Genomic DNA, 20,521 nt, shown 5'->3' with positions numbered 1-20,521 from the left:
TGACTCGTTACAATTAAATACATTGAAAAAAAAAGATGTTGAAAATCCTTCGGGCTGCTATTAAACAATTCTTCCTTATGCACACCGAAAATTAACGCCATTTTCCAACGTAGATTTAGATACTGTGCTGATATATATATGTCATTATGTCTGCTGTGTTGATACTTGATATATATATATTCCAATGCCTTCATTTTTGATGCCTCCATCGTGCCTCCATTTTTGAAAACTTTAATAACTCAAAATTTAAAATTTAAAAGTCAAAATAAAATCGCTGGATATGATCTACATCATTTTATTTATGCATGTGTAAAAAAATTATGGCATTTCAACTTTGTTTTAGTTGTCATCAAGAGCTTGTAAAAAAGTACTATTGTGGATAATTTATAGACGTTGATTTTTCAACTTATTGATTCACATAAAACGAAAACCGAAATGTGATAAATTTTCTTGGACAAATAGATAAAATAGCATAGATCACATCTAACGGTTTTATTTTGAAGTTTATGATTTAAATTTTGAGTTATTAACGTTTTAAAAATAAAGGCATAGTGAAGACACAAAATGGAGGCATTTGAACTCTCCTCTATATATATTTAAAAATAAATCTTTTGGCCGTCGAAGTGCGTAGAAACTGCTCGTGACCAAAAAGTAGTAGTAGGTGAACTGACTAACGGCCGTTCTCGCCTTTCTCGGAGAAGGAAAAAGATCCGTGAATTCATATCACAGACGGTACCTCAAATTCTGAGTTTGAATTCCGACCGTCGAATTTGTTTTAGTACGGATATTAAAGATATTCAGTGGATTTAATCGTGTAAATTAACAGATCAATCAAATATTAATTTGTACCGCACAAGTTGCTGCTGAGCGTTCAATTTATTCTAATTAAATCATTCATCCGAGTAAAAATAATACTGTGATGACATGAACTCATTCTGTTGATGATATGAACAATTTTTTATAGGCCATCTCACGTTATCGTCATACTTTTCAACAATTTTGATGATCTTTCTTCGGCATTATATGATAAGGAGGAAAAAAAAATCAACTTATAATTATGTCTGTGGCATTAATAGTTCTCATTTCAAAATTTTAAAAACTAAATATAAAACTGTTGATCTTGTTCTATGCGAATTGAGTATATATATATAGAGTGTGGCTAATTTGCTACCGGAAGCACTTCGGCCGAGGTGCTTCCTGGGTCATATTTTAGTGTGTGATGTTCAAATAACAAATCCAAACCGTTAGATGTTCAATCTATTATAAAATTTGCTTGGAGACCAAATTTTACATTTTTTAGAATTTTTTTACTATTTATTAAGCTAGTTTGAAAACCGCTGTTTTTATTAAATTTCTGAAGCATTGAAAACAACGGTTTTCAAACTAGCTTAATAAATAGTAAAAAAATTCCAAAAAATATAAAATTTGGTCTCCAAGCAAATTTTATAATAGATTGAACATCTAACGATTTGAATTTGTTGTTTGAACATCACACACTAAAATATGACCCCGGAAGCACCTCGTCCGAAGTGCTTCCGGTAGCAAATTAGCCACACTATATATATATATATTAACAAAATTTATTAATTTAGAGTTCGTTGGCATTAATATCAGGAGATGAAAAGATCAACATATATAATTAATTCCAATCAAACGTAACGTGTCAAAAAATATCAATGAGCATAATGTAAAAAGTTATTTTGTACAAAATTGATGTAGATAATTAGGTTAAATTGAGGGGAATGGATGACTAAAATGTATTATTAATTAAACTAAATTTTAAACTAAGACTTTTTACTCATCCACCAAACTATGATCGCTCAAGCATCACAGACAAAAGTTCATAAAATTACTATAAATTATATAACATAAATTTAGTTTGAACAAAACTTATTTGATGTTGACTACTATACAATTTTATAAACTTTGGTACGAATATCTCCCAAAATGATGAATACAAATATTTTTTAAACTAATGATGAATAAAATGATTTCACAAAATGTAAAGAATCATTTGGTACAAATTGTGCTGATAGAATCAAATTGAGAAAATGTGAGAAGTGATAGTCAATTGGCAAGAAGAGAATTAAATTGAAATGGAACAGAATCACAAGACACAAATTATATTATTCTTATTCTTTTTTGGGCCTTCAGTTTGCTTTACAAATTAAACCATTCGGCCCAATTTAAAAATTCGCTATCCAAATCCCTTGGACAAATGCAGAGCATTTTTTTTAGGTACTGTTTTATTTTTGAATAATTATATAAAAACACTACTCTCATTCCTCCATTTTCTCTGCACTCTCTCTCTTCCTTAACTGTCATATATCTCCCCACTAATTTCGTTAAAAGTTTCTTTTTATCCCCGCATTAAATTAGACTGTCATTTAATATCAATTTCCGCATTAATTATGCCTTCATCTAATAACAATTCCCGCATTAATTATTCCTTTAATAACAATCTCCGCATTAATTATACTGTTATCTAATAACAATCTCCGTTAATAAATGCTTATCCGTTAATTGATGTTCAAAAAAGTATTTATCATTATCTCTGATAAGTATTTACCCTTGTAACATAGAGTATCTATCCATGTAACATAGAGTATTTATCATTATGTCTGAGAGTATTTATCATTGATGTTTTACTGAAAGTTGCAAGTATGTATGAGAAGTATTTATCCATGTAACATAAAGTATTTATCCATATAATGTAAAGTATTTACCTATGTAACATAAAGTATTTATCATTATGTCTCAGAGTATTTATCATTGAGTGAGGGGATTGTTTATTTAATGGTCTCCAGTTGTGCGAGGACGATTCAAAAAAAAAGAAAATTTTGTGCAGGGACAATTAATGGATTGATTTATTATTTCATAAATAGAAATCATTGCAGAGGGTTTAATACCTGACAAATTCAAGATAAATACTTTGAAGCTTCAAGTTAAATACCCGCAGTTTTTTAAACGCTCATTAATGATTGAGCGGTCCCCCCATGTTTTTTTTGGCAGTATCTGCGGAGATAAATGCGGGGTGGAAGCTGCGGGGATTGTTATCAGCGTCCTTTATTTTTATCCATATTCAGAAAGTATAAATAGTAAAAAGGTAAAATTAGGCATATTTTGTTTATGAATTTTTTTTAATTCAAAAGGTGAAGATTTAGTTTACCAGCTTTCTTTAATTATTTATGAAAAATATGTCTCATACTCGACATGGCAATACTGTGGTTGAGCTGTTTTATAGAAATCCAACAAATTGGTTACGTATTTGGTTCAAATGAGTTTGTTTATTTTCAAGTTGAAAATTCTCCGTATATACCTCGGATATGAAGAATTTACACACTAACTACCAACTCAAGTACTCAACCAATCAATCCGTCATTGATAAACAATTATGGTAATTTAAGGGGTATATGTGAAAATAAGTGCAAGAGTCAAGAGAGGAGGAAGACAGTTTGTATGACGCGTGTCGCCGCGTGTCTCCCAATTTCTTGTACGACATGGGCGGTGGTCCACGTGCGCATCTCCAACTAAATTCCGTTATCACATTTGCTTTTCTACAAAAAAATAAAAATAAAAAGGAGAAACATAAATGAAAATATTCTATTGGATAAAGATGAGAAAGGTCAAGAGTTCTAAAATTCTAATTCTCAATTTCTGATCCTCACGCTTCTCCAAGGCACCTTAAAAGAAGTACAATATTTAATTCATCAACATTTATAGACCTGGTACCACTTAACTTGTTTTAGAAAAAAAAAATTGAAAAGATAAATAGTACCATTTTATTAATGCAAGGATGCATTATTATCATTACTCTTCTTAAGATAATTATTATCATTATTTTTATGTCCACTGAATGACCTAAGCAGGTCTCCACATATTTCTAGATAAGCTTGTGATAATATCATAAATATATGATATTGTTCTATTTATTAAAATAGACTTATTTTCGTTTTATTTTTATTTCACATTTAACAACTAAAATATAAAGAAAAACATTTACTTCATCTCTTACTCCGCAATCAAACATGATTAAAAAAGAAGAAGACACATCTATTGATCATTTCGACGTATCTACACTTTTCTAATCAAATACAAAAATGTTAATTTATAATAAAATATTTTAATAATAATGTGCTTTATTAATCTATAAAGAAAACATCTTATATTTTTCTCCTGACTTAAAAAAAGTAAGATTCAATTTTTAATAAATACACTAATATTCTTCCGAATTTTCCAATCCCTTCAAAATTAGTTCCAGATTTGAACTTTCTGGGATTTTTTTTTTGGGGCCAGCAAAGCATTTTAATTCTTGTACTAATAATATCTTGTAGGAACAAAATGTATGGCGGTGTATGTGTTCCGGGTAGTCATTTGAAAATGGATCTGGTCGAGTAGGGTCGGTTCGGACCCGATCAGGTTACGATTTTCACAATCTTCAGGTTTGGCGGGTCTATATGTTAGCCAGGGTCGGGTTCAGTGGGTCTCATTTAGGGGACTTGGACCAAATATGTGCTAGACCCTTGCTCCAAAATTGGCACGGGTTGGGTGCGGGTCGGGTCCGGATTTGGATTTTTTTTTTTTATAAGACAGCAGTAAAATGTGCAGTTTCAGCTCCTGTTTCTGGCCAAAACAGGATGTTCCGTCCAGCAACAGACTGTTTCGGCCAGGAACAGAGGTCGAAACTGCACATTTTAAGACCGTTTTGGTTAGGTCCAAGTTTGGTGCGATCCGAATCCGGGTTAGGTCTGGGTCGGGGCTAGGCGGGTCTCGGATTTGAACGGGTCGGATTTGGAGGTCTAGTGAAAAAATCCGGACCAAACCCTTGCTAGACCCAATTTTAGGATTAGTCCGGTTCGGTCCGGAGGTCTAGCAAGGATCGGTCCGGGTCGGGTCTGCCCCGTGGGTGTTTTTTCAATACACTACTTCCGGGTTTCTTTAGCAGATCTTGCGGTGAGATGTCAAGTGGGACCCGCAACTGCACACGAGTACTCGACCACTTCCATTGCACACACCGGTGTCCCCAAAAATTAGGGGTGAACATTTCCTCTGTTATTATCGCCATTCTAGCACCGTACAATGTTTTTTTCTATTCCATTAGAATTTGTTATCCTGCATTTCATTTAATGAATTGGTACAATGGTGCATACAATAAATTATCATCTTAATAAAAATGTTGTCCATGTATAATAAACTAATATGAATTATGTGATGAATTTAACCTTCCATCCATTCAGCTTTCATAATTTACAAATGAGAAGTTACTATATATATATTTTTTAAATATCGCAACTCTTTGTTAAAAAAATATTGTACACAAAATTTTTAATGAAATTATTTTTTTTAAACTGTTTTTGGCTGTTGGAGAAATAAATTAAAATTATCAGTAGCTTCAAGTAGTATAATACATATATTATTTGGGTCCCATATATTTTCATTTTCATTATATAAATGATCATTTTATAAATAGAGTTGTCGGAGTATAATACATATATTATTTGGGTCCCATATATTTTCATTTTCATTATATAAATGATCATTTTATAAATAGAGTTGTCGGTAAATATATGAAAATACTATAAGATTGTAAATTTTATATTTGAAATTCATGATTGCTAAATCTTACAATAAAATGCAATAAATATTAGTTAAAAATTAAAGAAATTATATTAAATTTTGAAAAGACCATTTTATTTATAGGGGGGATTGAAAAAAAAAATAGCAAACTACCTATTGTAGCCTGGCGTCCGATTATCCTTAATACAATTATTTAAATTGCAGAGAATGTAGATTAGAAATTAACGCGTCTCTTTTTCTTTTTTTTTTCTTTTTTTTTTGCAACTTTCAAGTTGCAAAATTGACTGCTTACTTTAATCATCTTTTTTCTGCTCTCTCTTGTTCAGATGTTTAATTACACCGCCGTGTCTACGGAAATTTTTATTCATAGAAATTATAAAATTCGGACGTACAAAAATAGTAGTACATCATTTGTATCAAATAGTGTAACTAAATAAATAAAAAATTATGAATCGGACTCAATGAGTCTGATCTATAAAAGAGTTGGTATTTTGTGCTGCAGAAAATGAACTAGAAAATTTATGGATCTCAATCAATGATTCTGATCCATAAAGGTGTTGATTTTATACGGCACAAAATCATCTGTATCTGTAGAAAATCAATGGTTACAGAAAATTTTGTACCGCAAAAATAACTTCTTTGTAGATCAGAATCATTGAGTCTGATCTGTAAATTTTTATTTTTCCCTCTGTCGTAGTTCAAAAAAAAATTATGAATCGAACTCAATAAATTTTACTATATTTGATACAAATGAGATCCTCTTTTCTATTTGTTTATAATTTCTATTTGATAAAAAAAAGGGGGTTGTATTCAAAATAAATAAAAAAATTTACACCGCCGTTGAAATAATTTATTGGACAATATCTGAGATCTCACAATTGGTTGGCTGGTTTCTACAGTGCGCCATTAATAGATATTGATGGTGTTATTTTGATTTCATAAATCACGGTCAATAAAGTCAAAATAAATAAATAAAATCATGTAACTAGTTGAAAATAGAAAATAAAACATCTTTACATAAAGTCAAAAATATAATAAAAAAAAAGAAAAAAATTAAGTAAATAAAACAGCATCGTCAACTTCTTTTACAGATTCTGTGTGTGGTTTACTTTAACCTCGGAAAATATTCATTTTTTTTAAATAAAAGCGAGGGATAAACATGCAAAAAATGCTTTTGTCATCACTTTTTTTCTTTTTCTTTTTCATGTTTTCATTTTTGGGGAACCCAATAGGTTGCTTTCATTTAAATCTGTAACAAGAAAAAAAAAACCAATTATTTCGTGTGAACCCTAGAAAATAATTATTCTTCTTTTAGAAGGCTGACAAATTGTCAAAGATGCCATGGTTCTTCATTTATTATTTATTTATTTATTTATTTATGATTTCTATAAAATTCTGCCATTCCTCGTGGCAGCCAGCTGTACATCCTTTGGTTTTTCATTTTTTTTTTATAATTTTCAGACAATATTTGCATTATTATCTTAAATTTGAGAGCCAAAGTTAGATATTAAAGACTGATAAAAAACAAATAAAAGTAAAATCACACTTTACTACTTCAGTAATTAACTCAACAATTACTATCTGATATTTAATTAACTTGTTCAATTGTTGAACGCAATTTAAATATTTAATTATTTTTTAAAGCTTTATTGTTCGATTAATCTTTTCAACTTTTGGTAGTATTTCAATATATTCATTAATTTTTCAGCTTATTGGTCCGCCAGTCTATTTATGAGTCCGAATCTCTGCACTGTTGGGGGCCGGAAATTCCTGTTCCTAGAGTCAATGCCGGTTAGGTACGAGGTGGGTCCAGAATGGGTCCGAGATCAAATATTTAAATGTTAAAAGTCACTTGATCCAGACCCACCTGACAGTAACTCTAGGAACATAAATTTTCTGCACCCCTGAGAGCAAGTGATCCGGTTCCCCTATAATTCATACCCATTCCGTCTAAAGTTTTAACCGTTTGACACGACACTGTAACAGGTATGGGAGAAATATCCATAGATATGCTTGACATATTATGTAAGGGAACTTTTCACATAGAGAGAGAGATAGGCGTGAATCCAATATTTTAGAACCGTAATAGTACTAACAAAAATATAAACCTTTTACCAAAAAAAAAAAAATAAGGATATGGATATGAATGTCCGATGCTTCAAAGATAAGAATTTTAAAATCTGACAGTGACACTTTCTATTATAAGAGTGAGTAAATTGCTCATAATTTGTGACTTGTTCATAACTCGTTCGCTAAAAATTTATTAACAACTTGCTCATTATCAACTCATTTGTTAACTTAATGAACCGAGCATGAGTATACTCCAACTCGCTCATTAAGAACTGAGTTATATGAATCTTATCACATCCAATCTCAAACTATATCAAACCCAAATAAATCAGATTTTTGCCACATCCAATATCATGAATGAAATCCTGATTTATTTGTCACTGGAAAGTTTAGGTACTTTCTTGTTATATTAATGATAACCTATGGGTTTTATTGTAAAAATAAAAAGGTTAAATGGATTATGATAATTTGTTAAGTTCTATAACTCGTGACTCGTTCATAATATGCTCGCTAAAAGTTCATTAACAACTCGCTTAAACTCGCTCATTATCAACTCATTTGTTAACTTAATGAACCGAGCATGAGCATACTCCAACTCGCTCATTAATCACCCTACTTTCTACGATAAGAATTTGAAATCTCTATCCTTTCAAGAGTAAGAATTTGATAATCTAGCTGAAGTAAAAATTGAGTTTCCTTTTCTCATTTGTACCAGGAAAATAAAATTAGGTCCGGACTTGAGAAATTTCAAAATTAGTTTAGTCTTTTCTTAACTTAATTTTGAATTTTGTATTTTTTTTTTTTAAAATTCGATCCTTAATATGGTCATATGGATATGGTGCTTTCCAGAGGTGCATGATATTCTTTTCACATAATTGTGCTTTTGTGAAAAGTAAAACACATGGGAGTTCTTTTACCGAATTTTTTATTAATATCCAAATTTAATATTAAATTTCAAAAAATAACCGGGTCAGTAACATTTTTCGAAATCTACCCTTTCCGGAAAATTTTTTTCCGGAACCGGTAGCTATTTCCGGAAAATTTTTTTCCGGAAATAGGCTAAATCCGGAAAAAAAAATTCCGGAAATAGGATTTTTTTTTTTTTTAGGAAATTTTTTTTTCCGAAATTTTTTTTTATAGGAATTTTTTTTTTTCAGTTTTTATTTATAATTTATTTATTTTTTGTATTTAAGTATTACAAATATTTAATATAGTTTTTAAAAAAATAGATGAAATACTATATAATTTGATTTATTCGAAGGACTGCTACAAATAATCCGGATCAACATTTTTCATGCCGGATTTTTTATGACCGTAAAAAAAAATAATATAATATAATATATGCATATGTATATGTATATGTATAGGTATATATAATATAATATATATGTTAAAATGTTCTTGCATATCAAATTTTATTTTTTTTTGAATTTTTTTACTATTTATTAAGTATTTAACAAAATCGCTATCTATATTGAGACCATTGAATTTTTGTACCCATCTTAATAAATAGTAAAAAATATTAGAAAAATATAAAATTTGATCTGCAAGCACATTTTAAAATATCCATCATGTTGAACGGTTTGGATCGACTGTTTGGACTTTGAAAACTTTGAAAATACCGATCGTTGAATGCCTACCGTTGAACGAAAACTTCAACTGAATTTTTGAGGCACTAAACGAGAGTTCCAATACCTCATATTTTTTATACCTCATCATACCTCATATTTTATATCTTCATTTTCATATATATTATATTATATATACATATATTATATTATATATACATATACATATATTATATTATATATACATATACATATATTATATTATATATACATATACATATGCATATATTATATTATATTATTTTTTTTACGGCCGTAAAAAATCCAGCATGAAAAATGTTGATCCGGATTATTTGTAGCAGTCCTTCGAATAAATCAAATTATATAGTATTCCATCTATTTTTTAAAAAACTATATTAAATATTTGTAATACTTAAATACAAAAAATAAATAAATTATAAATAAAAACTGAAAAATAAAAAAAAATTCCAATAAAAAAAAATTTCGGAAAAAAAAAAAAATCCTATTTCCGGATAAAATTTTTCCTAAAAAAAAAAAAAAAAAAACAAAATCCTATTTCCGGATAAAATTTTTCCGGAAAAAAAAAAAAAAATCCTATTTCCGGAAATTTTTTTTCCGGAAGTAGCTACCGTTTCCGGAAAAATTTTTTCCGGAAACAGAGGCCGTTTCCGGAAATTTTTTTTCCGAAAAGGATAGATTTCGAAAAACGTTACTGACCCGGTTATTTTTTGAAATTTAATATTAAATTTGGATATTAATAAAAAATTTGGGTTCTTTTACATAGTGCTTTTGTGATGATTAAAAAAAAATGGGATTTGTTCAAAGAGTTTTGAACAAATTTTATTTAAAACCGGGTCTAAACCGTTTAATCTGTGTTTAAACTTGTTTGAATAAATTCATAATTAAAAATAAAATTAACTATCTGTGTAAATTTTGACATAAATCAGACAGTTTAGATCTATCTTTATATAAGGCTTTGTGTTTCCAATTGAGTGTGAACTTTATAAACTAGGTCGTTGTTTGCTCCGTGTTGGCAATAGTTACTAAAATGTTGAGAATAGTCCGGCTAGTATGATATCAGTGTCATATGACACCAACTATAAAATTATTTAGATATATTTTAAACGATTAATTCAAACCGTTCAAACTGTTTTACTTTATGAGTAATGCGTTTACATGCAATTTTTTTATATTTTGTAGTTATTTTAGTATCAAATCAAGCGGTCAAAAATGTTAAAAATGAATGCATTAAAATTAATTTAAAAGCTCATACATTTGACTGCTTGACTTGATACTAAATAAATTCAAAAAATTATAAATTTTACATTTAAACACACAACTTATGAAATAGATAAGTTTGAACAGTTTGGATTCGATAGGTTTTAAAGTTACTGTTATATTGTTGAAATGATACTGATGTTATACTAGCCAGACTATTATGTGCTCAAAATGGGCAATGACAATTTTATAATCACAAGCAATAGAAATTAATAGAACTAAACTAAAAAAATGAAGACATTGTTTGCTTCAGGGAACATAATTACCAAAAAAAGGGGTCCTTTTTTTTTGCCTAGGTATAGCAAATTAGCATCAAGGTTAGTTCCTTTTCCCCAAAAAAGTAAAAAGTAAAAAAAAAAAAAGTGTATTCTATTTCTAGTACAGTGATGGCTAAGACCAAATGGCTTGTTTTCACACATGAAAATGAAAAGAAGCAACTATAGTGGAAAAGAGACAAAAAGGGCAAAAATCAAGAACAGAGATGAACCGGAAATGATATGAATGGAATTAGATATGAAATGATGTCTTCTTCTCGCTTCTAATTCAGTGCCAATCTGACAATTTACATGCAATAAATCTTACGTGGCAATGTGGCATGCCATACCAACAAAAAGGCAAACTTCGACCCTTCCAGTTCAGAGCGGGTTCTTCAATTAATAAATTTATTTTATCCTGCCGAGGATTAGAAAATTAAATTATAATGCCGATTGTTTTATACTGTAATTATAATTCTAGTAGTAAAATTCTAATCAGAGCTGTTTTTTTTTTATACTATTGTCTAATTTAGTTGGTGGAAAATTAAATTAAAATAAATTATTTTTAAATTACACATTTTTCGAAGTAGAAGTCTAGAAGTGTGTTATTTGTCAATAATATATTTTGTAGGAATAATTATTTTCAAGTCAAAATGTTATTTGTAAATTACTTATGAATGATATGCTGTAATATTTGTAAATTTTCTGTAATATTCTGTAATACCTTTACTTGTACATAAGACGAAAAACATCAAAACATATACTATGATCGAATTAATTTAAATAGTAGAGATGCCTCCGAAATAATTACATAATTTCACAATAATTAGATATTATCTTTATTTGAAAAGACAAAATAAAAAGTATTAAAATTTATTGTGAGCTTTATTATTTATCAATTGACTTAAAATTTTCAATTATATATGTTTTTTTTTTCAACCTTTGATGGAATTTATATTGAGTTTAAAATTACATATTTTATTATCTGTAAAGAAGACTATATATTCAAAAATTGTTTAGGTTGACAAAGAAAAACAATCGGATAAATTTGAAATAAAGAAGTAACATCACAAAAATTTAAGAGCCCACATTTTAAGGCAGGAGTTTGGGTCAGTTATTATCTCTTTTTTAAATAAAATAAATTCAAGAAAAAACAATAATCCATCCCTTCTTCTGACCATCGGTTCCTCTGTATCATTTCCTGTGTGATAACACATGTCGTGCACTAATAATCACTGAATTTATATCAGTTGAGGTATTAAATCCGAAATTCATTTATTTTAAATAGACTCCGAAATAATACAAGTATGCAAGAATTAAATCTGGTTATGCTAATATTAAATTATAAATAAATTTAAATATAATTTGCAATTAATACAAGGTATTACTTTGTGTTATTAATTAAATGGTTTTCTTAATCCTAAAATTTTTTTTGCGACATTAAATTTAAAAAAATAACAAGAGTGTTGGCACACTGACATAGGTAATGCATGTATAATTTATTTATTTTATATCTTGTAAGGTGGTGAATCTATTTAGCTGGATTTTTTTTTTTATGATAGTCCGTAAACTTTATTCATTCACACACTCATACATTTTATTTCTATATGTAGAATTTAAATCCTTGTTTTTACATACAACCATTTATGAAACCTTTTATGAATTATTGTCATTTAAGGAGGAGATTAATAATTTTTGGGACCTAAAAATAGACAAATTTGTGGAGAATTTTAGAGGGTTTGCAAGTAGGGGTGGAGTCAGATTTTTGAACTGTGAAAGTCAAATATATAGTTTAATTATATAAAATTTTCTTACAGAGAATAGAAGTCAATTTACAATATCATAATATTTTATTCTAAATTATATAGAAAATCATACATAAATATAAAATATTTTTTATGAAAATTAATATCAAATATTTTTTATGAAAATTAGTATCAATTGGCCTCTATTTATATTAACTTAAATTCCGATTGTTTGGAAGAGAGCTGAAGTTTGACCGAGGTTTCAACAATTTACCCTTACTTAAAATCAAACCAATTCAAAATTAGACAAATTTTTTAAATGTGGATTCTATTAAAAAAACCGTCCAATCATTAATGAGCGTTTAAAAAACTGCGGGTATTTAACTTGAAGCATTAAAGTATTTACCTTGAATTTGTCAGGTATTAAACCCTATGCAATTATCTCTATTTATGAAAAAATAAATCAATCCATTAATTGTCCCCGCACAAAATTTTCTTTTTTTTTGAATCGTCCCCGCACAACTGGGGACCATTAAACATGGGGGGACCGCTCAATCATTAATGAACGTTTAAAAAACTGTTAGTATTTAACTTGAAGCATCAAAGTATTTAACTTGAATTTATCAGGTATTAAACCCTATGCAATGATCTCTATTTATGAAAGAATAAATCAATCCATTAATTGTTCCCGCACAAAATTTCTTTTTTTTTGAATCGTCCCCGCACAACTGGAGACCATTAAATAAACAATCCTCTCACCCAATGATAAATACTCTGAGACATAATGATAAATACTTTATGTTACATGGGTAAATACTTGACATTATATGGATAAATACTTTATGTTATATGGATAAATATTTCTCAGGCATACTTGCAACTTTCAGTAAAACATCAATGATAAATACTCTCATGCATAATGATAAATACTTTATGTTACATGGATAAATACTTTGTATTGCATAGATAAATACTTCTCAGACATAATTGCAACTTACAGTAAAACATCAATGATAAATACTTTCAGACATAATGATAAATACTCTATGTTACAAGGGTAAATACTTCTCAGAAATAATGATAAATACTTTTTTGAACATCAATTAACAGATAAGCATTTATTAACAGTGATTGTTATTAGATAACAGTATAATTAATGCGCAAATTGTTTTTAAAGCAATAATTAATGCGGGAATTGTTATTAGAGGAATGCATAATTAATGCGGGGATGGGAGTGGGGGGTTCTTATAATTAGTGGGGGGATAAAAGGAAACTTTTAGGGAAATTAGTGGGGGGATATATGACAGTTAAGGAAGAGAGAGAGTGCGGGAAAAATGGGGGGATGAGAGTGGAGGGTTTGTTATAATTATTCTAAAAAATATGTCCTTCTAACAAAAAGTACTATCAGAACCGGGCTTTGATATACCCATTTTACATATTGAACTCTCTTTTTTTCTTCTAATTCCTTTACATTTTATTATCATTAACATGTTTCTCAAATAAAATAATAGGCTTCTCAGTTAATTTGAAAAAAAAAATAGAAATATATAATAAGAAATTATGAAATATATTCATGCCTAAGATAAATCTTATCTATAAAAAAGTAAAGTATTATAGAGAAAATTATGTAAATTTAGATTTTACTTATAATTAATTGGTGCGATAAACAATTGTACTTGTCGTTGACAATTTGTTACATATAGAAATAATTAATTATTACAAAAAAAAAGTTATCCTCGTGTTCTTCTTTCTATGGTAAAACTCAGCCAAATTTCAAAATAGAAATGCACACAATACAACACATCAGAACACAACATATATACGTCAATGAATCAAATCAAATTCACTATTAAAAAAAGAATCAACATTTGATTTAGTAACAAAAGTATAACACCCTTTGAGCGGTGGTTGTGGGTTTAAAATCTGAATTAAAGCACAAGAGATCATTTATAAACATTAAATAAAAGTTGATAAACTAGATCTCCATACCTTTCTTATTAAAATGTTTTAAGTCAAACGATCCAATTCTTATAAATTAACTGCTTATTTATTACTTATGCACATATATCTTAATTAATATATAATTTACCTTAATAATATCTTAATTATTACTTGATTTGAAAATAGTCCAGTCAATTTAACCACTAAGTTTTAAGCACAAGTAATAAATAGTAAAATAGTCCAGTCAATTTACTTGATTTGAAAATCACTGATCCAACGGTAGCTTCTGATTTTACTGTTTGGTTAAGCCACCGTTGGATCAACAATTTTCAAAGTGGCTTAATAAATCGTAAACAAATTCCAAAAAAATGTAAAATTTGGTCTCCAAGCACATTTTAATATGAGGAACACATCTAACGGTTCGAATCGATCATTTGGACTTTAAAAATTGGAAAATGACTTGGTTGCACGGGAGGCGTGGTGCAACGTTTTGATATTAGCCTCTCTCTCTCTCTCTCTCTCTCTCTATATATATATATATATATATATATATATATATATTTATATTTTTAAATGATAGGATTGACTAAGCACTTCCTTATCTGACTCTAAATTAATTCTCCCTGAATAAACAATGATTGACACCCATATACAACATCATCATAACACACAAGCACAAATGATCACATTAATTAGTGTCAAAACCCCATCATAACACAAGCTGAATCATCTTTTGCACTTCTATAAAAGGCGCACTACCACATCACATAAACACCAGTAGCCACTCCAATATATATCAAGTGCATATATTATTAACGCCTTCTACTAACATAGAGGAGAGACCTTAAAAACATGTCATATCATGGCAAGAATATTTTGGTTTCCCTCTCTAACATTCTTCTACTTGCTCTCTTGATGCAAGTCTCCGGAGCACGTCCGACTAGATGGTGGGACTCGACTGTAAGTGGAGACAACGTCGATGCTGGTGCTGGCCTTTGCTCGTTAGCCATTGCACCGCGTGGATACCAATGCGAAGAACATCAGGTGTGAACTTTATTCTTTCACATTATTATGAAAAGAGAAGGAAGGAATATATGATATATATTGTGCCATTTTACAGTGGGAAGGAAGGAATATATGATATTGTCCCAACTAGCTCATGACAATTAATTGCTCACTTTAATTAGATGTATAAATACTTAATTAGTTCCTTAATCCTTACTATTATTTTTGTTTATCTACATGTAGGTGGTCACTAAAGATGGTTACATTCTGAGTTTGCAAAGAATTCCATTTGGGAGGAATGGAAGTGGTGGTGGGACCCCCCGGCAGCCAGTGCTCTTACAACATGGCGTTCTTGTGGTATGCATGATTATCTTAATTAATTTTTTACATGGGATTGGGTTTTGTCCAAACGGCTTTGGACAGAGCCTCATCCAAAGCCAAGATTAAACATCTTATTTGCATTGAGATTCGTGCAAACATATTTAAAACCTAATAAATTTAAATGACTCCTTGAATCTAAATATTTATCCGAATTTTTATACAATTGGACGGTTTAGATCAGACTCTGTCCAAAGCCATTTGTCATTTGAGAAAAGATTTTTTTGTGGAACATTTTTTTTTTTTTGAAAAAACAATTTTATAAGTACCAAAAACTCTTATTTAATAAAGAAATACAAAATATAAATCAATGCTAATATATATATGATTGACCTTGCTATTGGGCCTAAAAATTAAGGTCTAGCCTGCTCATTGGCTCTTTAGGTCATTTACTAACTTAATAAATATAGCTCAAAATATAAAATGATAGAACAGTTTGGGTAATAAAGCACACAGTAGTATTATTCGGAATATAAATACATGTCTGATCTATAATAAAATATAAAGTTCAAGGAAGTACATTATTTACTATATATAGTACGTTCAGTTCATTGAATACAATATATCCATTAATTAAACATTCTTAATTAATAAATAAAACAGTCCAATAAGTAAGGAATTCCCTAAATACCATGTCTCTCTTGCCTCTTCTTTTAAAAGCTAGCAAAATACTATATATATATATATATATATATATATATATATATATATATATATATATATATATATTCTACCAAAGAGAGTGTGGGACGATATCTATATACAAAAGAAAACTGTTTTACATATATATATATATACAAACAATTATGACATTAAATACATTTACTTAAAGCTACAAAAAAAACAACTAACATATATATCAATTCTATTTTCCAATTATACACGATGATGTCATTCGGAAAATTAATTTAAATCGGAAAAAATCCATAAATATATAAAATTACCAAGTAGTTAATTATTTAGTTCATGCTTGACTGTGGAGTATGAGGTGAAGTAATATCTTTACTTCAAATATAAACAGTTAAATGAGAAGTAAAGTAGAGTAATTAAGTTGAGATTAACTTATTCTATTCTTACTCTGCTTATAGGGTTTACTGTCATAAATAAATATTTATTTCTCAAGACTGATTAATTCAAGTTATAATTTAAGTTGTCAAACAAATATGTTCGTTGACGCACATCTGTAATTTTCTATATCTTTAATTATTTTGTGTGGCTCTTTTGGTGAGCATAAAGATTTATATCAAGTACTGTTTGTTTGAATATGAAACGATATATATATATATATATATCATTGTCACACTTGTAGTTGTAAGTTGTGTCATAACTATAGCAGGCAATTCGAAATATCTGATTTAAATTTTAAATTTTTCTAAAAAGATTAGAGCAGATCTCATCTGATGCATTCAATTTGAACCAAATGAATTAGATTCTATATATGTGATAGTTATGAAATCATCAAACATGCATGATAACAGTCTCACATCAATGCATGCACCAATAATTTCATTTGTTTATTCCTTCCATCATTCTTCCTGGGAATTTCTATATAACAGATAACCACAAAAAAGGAAGCATTTTCTTGTTAAATCCTCTCCCCAATTAAATACTTTTCATTGAATTCCATGCATAAACAGATAGCCTCTACTGTCTACTCTGTTATGGCCCAGACTATGAACCAGAATTTTAGGAGGCAGTTGCAAATAAATAATGTCTCATTTATAGCTATCATGTTGAGAAATAATTAAAAAAAAAAATCAGAGCATTTCGCTTATAGTAAAATACTGGAAGGCTGCCTGTAATGCATATCATTTTTTTTCTTTTCTTTTTTCATTTTTGATTTAATTTAAAAGTGGATTATAAGGACATATATTTTCAGTAATAAATCAGTACACATTTTCTTTTTCATATTTTTCATGTTATTTGTTAACATTTGGGTGTCCTTTTTTTTGAAAAAAAAAAAAACTTTAATCCTCCGATTAGCTATTTTCTTAATAATTGTAATAAAATAACAGGATGGAATGACATGGCTACTGAACTCCCCAGAAGAATCACTTGCTTTCATCTTAGCGGATAGCGGGTTTGATGTATGGATATCTAACACAAGAGGCACCCGCTTTAGCCGTGGCCACGTCTCCCTAAACCCCAACAGCAGGGTATTGAGAATTACTTTCAATATAAAAAAAATGTCATTTTTCAGTATGCATTATATATTTTTATCTTACTGTAAGTTTGAGAAACATTTTAAATTAAAAAGCATATATGAAAAAGAAAAATCAAACAACATGTATCAATTTCTGGAGTTATATTATTCCTAGTTATTAACTCATGATACATATTTACAAAAACTGAATTAAACCAACACCAATAATTTGATTATTTCATTCTTTTGATACTAACAAAAGGATATTTTTGTGAGTAACTGTTGTCTCTTTATTGTTTTTAAACTATATATGATGAGCAGAGCTACTGGGACTGGTCATGGGATGAATTGGTGGCAAATGATCTCCCTGCAATTTTCGATTTCGTTTACAAAAAGAGTGGTCAGAAGCTTCACTATGTCGGCCACTCCTTGGTACGCATGCACAATTTTCTTTAGAAAAAAAATATCCTTCTGCAAGTTTTTACATTCAATTATCAGAACGATAACATCTACAGTTTACCAGTTTATCTGCTCATGTTTTGTAATCAATCATTGATTTAATTGGGATAAGGTAAAGGGTAAGGCTAGCTAGTCATCTGTGGTTTTTCTGGCATTTTTTCTGTATTAAGGGAAAATGTTACAAATTGTCAGTGGTGGGATTCATTAATAATTAATATCCTTAAATAAAAATATTAAATTATTCATCTTTTGTATTTATACAGGGGACACTGGTAGCACTGGCATCATTTTCAGAAGGGAGATTAGTAGATAAGCTAAAATCAGCTGCTTTGCTAAGTCCAGTGGCATACTTGACCCATATGACAACCCCTCTTGGTATTATTGCTGCTAAAGCCTTTGTTGGAGAGGTAATATATCCTACTTCTTGTTCCAGTAACAATATCAGCACCAGTACCAGTATACCAGTACCAAAAATATTTCTTATATGAAAAATTATAAAAGAGCTAATTGGATTATGCTTAACTAGTCTGTTACCAGTTCAATTAAGGTAAAAATACATACCATCCCGGTTGTATCAATACTTAACCAAATCTTGCCAACAAAAAAAATACCAGTACTTAATTCATTGCTTCCTGTTCCTGCTAATTATTTCGTGTCGTTACTCCACGTACCAGTCACTTAATGAAGAAAGCCACATGTAATGTAAATAATATTGAAGGAAAGAACAAATTATATATATGAAGATGTATATCATAATTTTCTTTTCTTATTTCTCACGAAACAGGTAATCACTAATTGGCTTGGGGTGGCTGAATTTAATCCTTCAAGGTCTGTCAGTGTAGCAATGGCAATTCTTATTATTTGAAATTCTGAACATTGTTCATATTAACAATATTGGATTTATAAGAAACAACAAAAGAAATCTAAGAAAAAATACTTCATTTTTGTGCAGTGCATTAGTGATCAATATACTAAAGGCATTTTGCCATAAGCCTGGTGTGGATTGCTATGACCTCCTGACATCATTCACAGGTACCAGCACTGAGATTATATTTTCCATAACATGTTGTTATAAAGTTCATAACATCTGATTAACAAAACAAGGAATGGTTTTTACTTTATATGTATGTCAAATAAAAACTAATGTGGGTTTCTGTACTTAAATTCAATATTGGATTCTATAATTGGGGATCATAGCTGAGCTGTACAGGGTATATGGAAGCTGTGAAGTTTTTATTTGCTTCTGGCTTGTAGTAGAATTGGGGCTTATCTAGCTTAAAAGTACTTATTTTTCTTTGGAACAAATTAATTTACTGTTATGTATTGAATAAATCTAATGTGTAGGAATGAATTGTTGCCTCAATGCGTCTACTGTTGAATTATTTTTGAAGTATGAACCGCAACCGACATCAACAAAGACCATGGTGCATTTAGCACAGAGTAAGTCTCTTTGCGTTTTAAATTACTCAGATAGATCCTTTCTATCTAATTTATACTTCTATTCGAGAATTCTAAAATGTACATTCTGCATAATTTTTTACAAACTTTCAACCATCTTTCAGCATTTAGAGATGGAGTCTTAACAAAGTACGATTACGTAAGAAAGGATCTAAACATGGAGAGCTACGGTCAAACCACCCCACCCGTATATAACCTAACAAACATACCAGCCAACCTACCGATGTTTTTGAGCTACGGAGGCAAGGATTGTCTCTCAGATGTTCGTGATGTAGAGCAGTTGTTAGATGATCTCAAGTTCCATCGGACGGACAAATTAGCGGTGCAATTCTTGGAAAATTTTGCGCATGCCGACTTCGTCATAGGTGTCACGGCAAAGCAAGTTGTGTATCCTTCCATGACATCTTTCTTCCTCAATCATGATAATTAAAAAAACCAAGTATGAAGATATGTAAATTTCTATTGATGCGGTATATATATGCACTTGTATGCCTGAAAAATGAAGGGCATTATTGTTGTACAATAAAATATTAAATGCATGTTTCCTTCTTCCATGTAACTCAGAAGAAATTGTATTCCATATTTCCATCATATTGAGCTTTAACGGAATTGTACGCTTATAAA

The 20,521-nt window shown here is 29.4% G+C and overlaps 1 protein-coding gene across 1 annotated transcript; it reads left to right on the top strand.

Annotated features, from left to right (window-relative positions):
* Positions 1 to 15,156: 15,156 nt before the first annotated feature.
* On the top strand, positions 15,157 to 20,521 carry LOC144569090 (triacylglycerol lipase 2-like). Its single transcript, XM_078319272.1, has 9 exons — positions 15,157 to 15,498; positions 15,703 to 15,816; positions 17,853 to 17,993; positions 18,302 to 18,412; positions 18,703 to 18,846; positions 19,224 to 19,267; positions 19,392 to 19,471; positions 19,784 to 19,879; positions 20,002 to 20,521. The coding sequence occupies exons 1-9, from the start codon at positions 15,307 to 15,309 to the stop codon at positions 20,325 to 20,327; spliced, it is 1,248 nt and encodes a 415-aa protein (XP_078175398.1). The 5' UTR covers positions 15,157 to 15,306; the 3' UTR covers positions 20,328 to 20,521.

This window comes from Carex rostrata, chromosome 18, assembly GCF_964058835.1.
Source record: "Carex rostrata chromosome 18, lpCarRost1.2, whole genome shotgun sequence".
Lineage (NCBI taxonomy): Eukaryota > Viridiplantae > Streptophyta > Magnoliopsida > Poales > Cyperaceae > Carex > Carex rostrata.
Note: the sequence above shows the minus strand (reverse complement) of the source record. Positions and strands in the feature narration are given on the sequence as shown.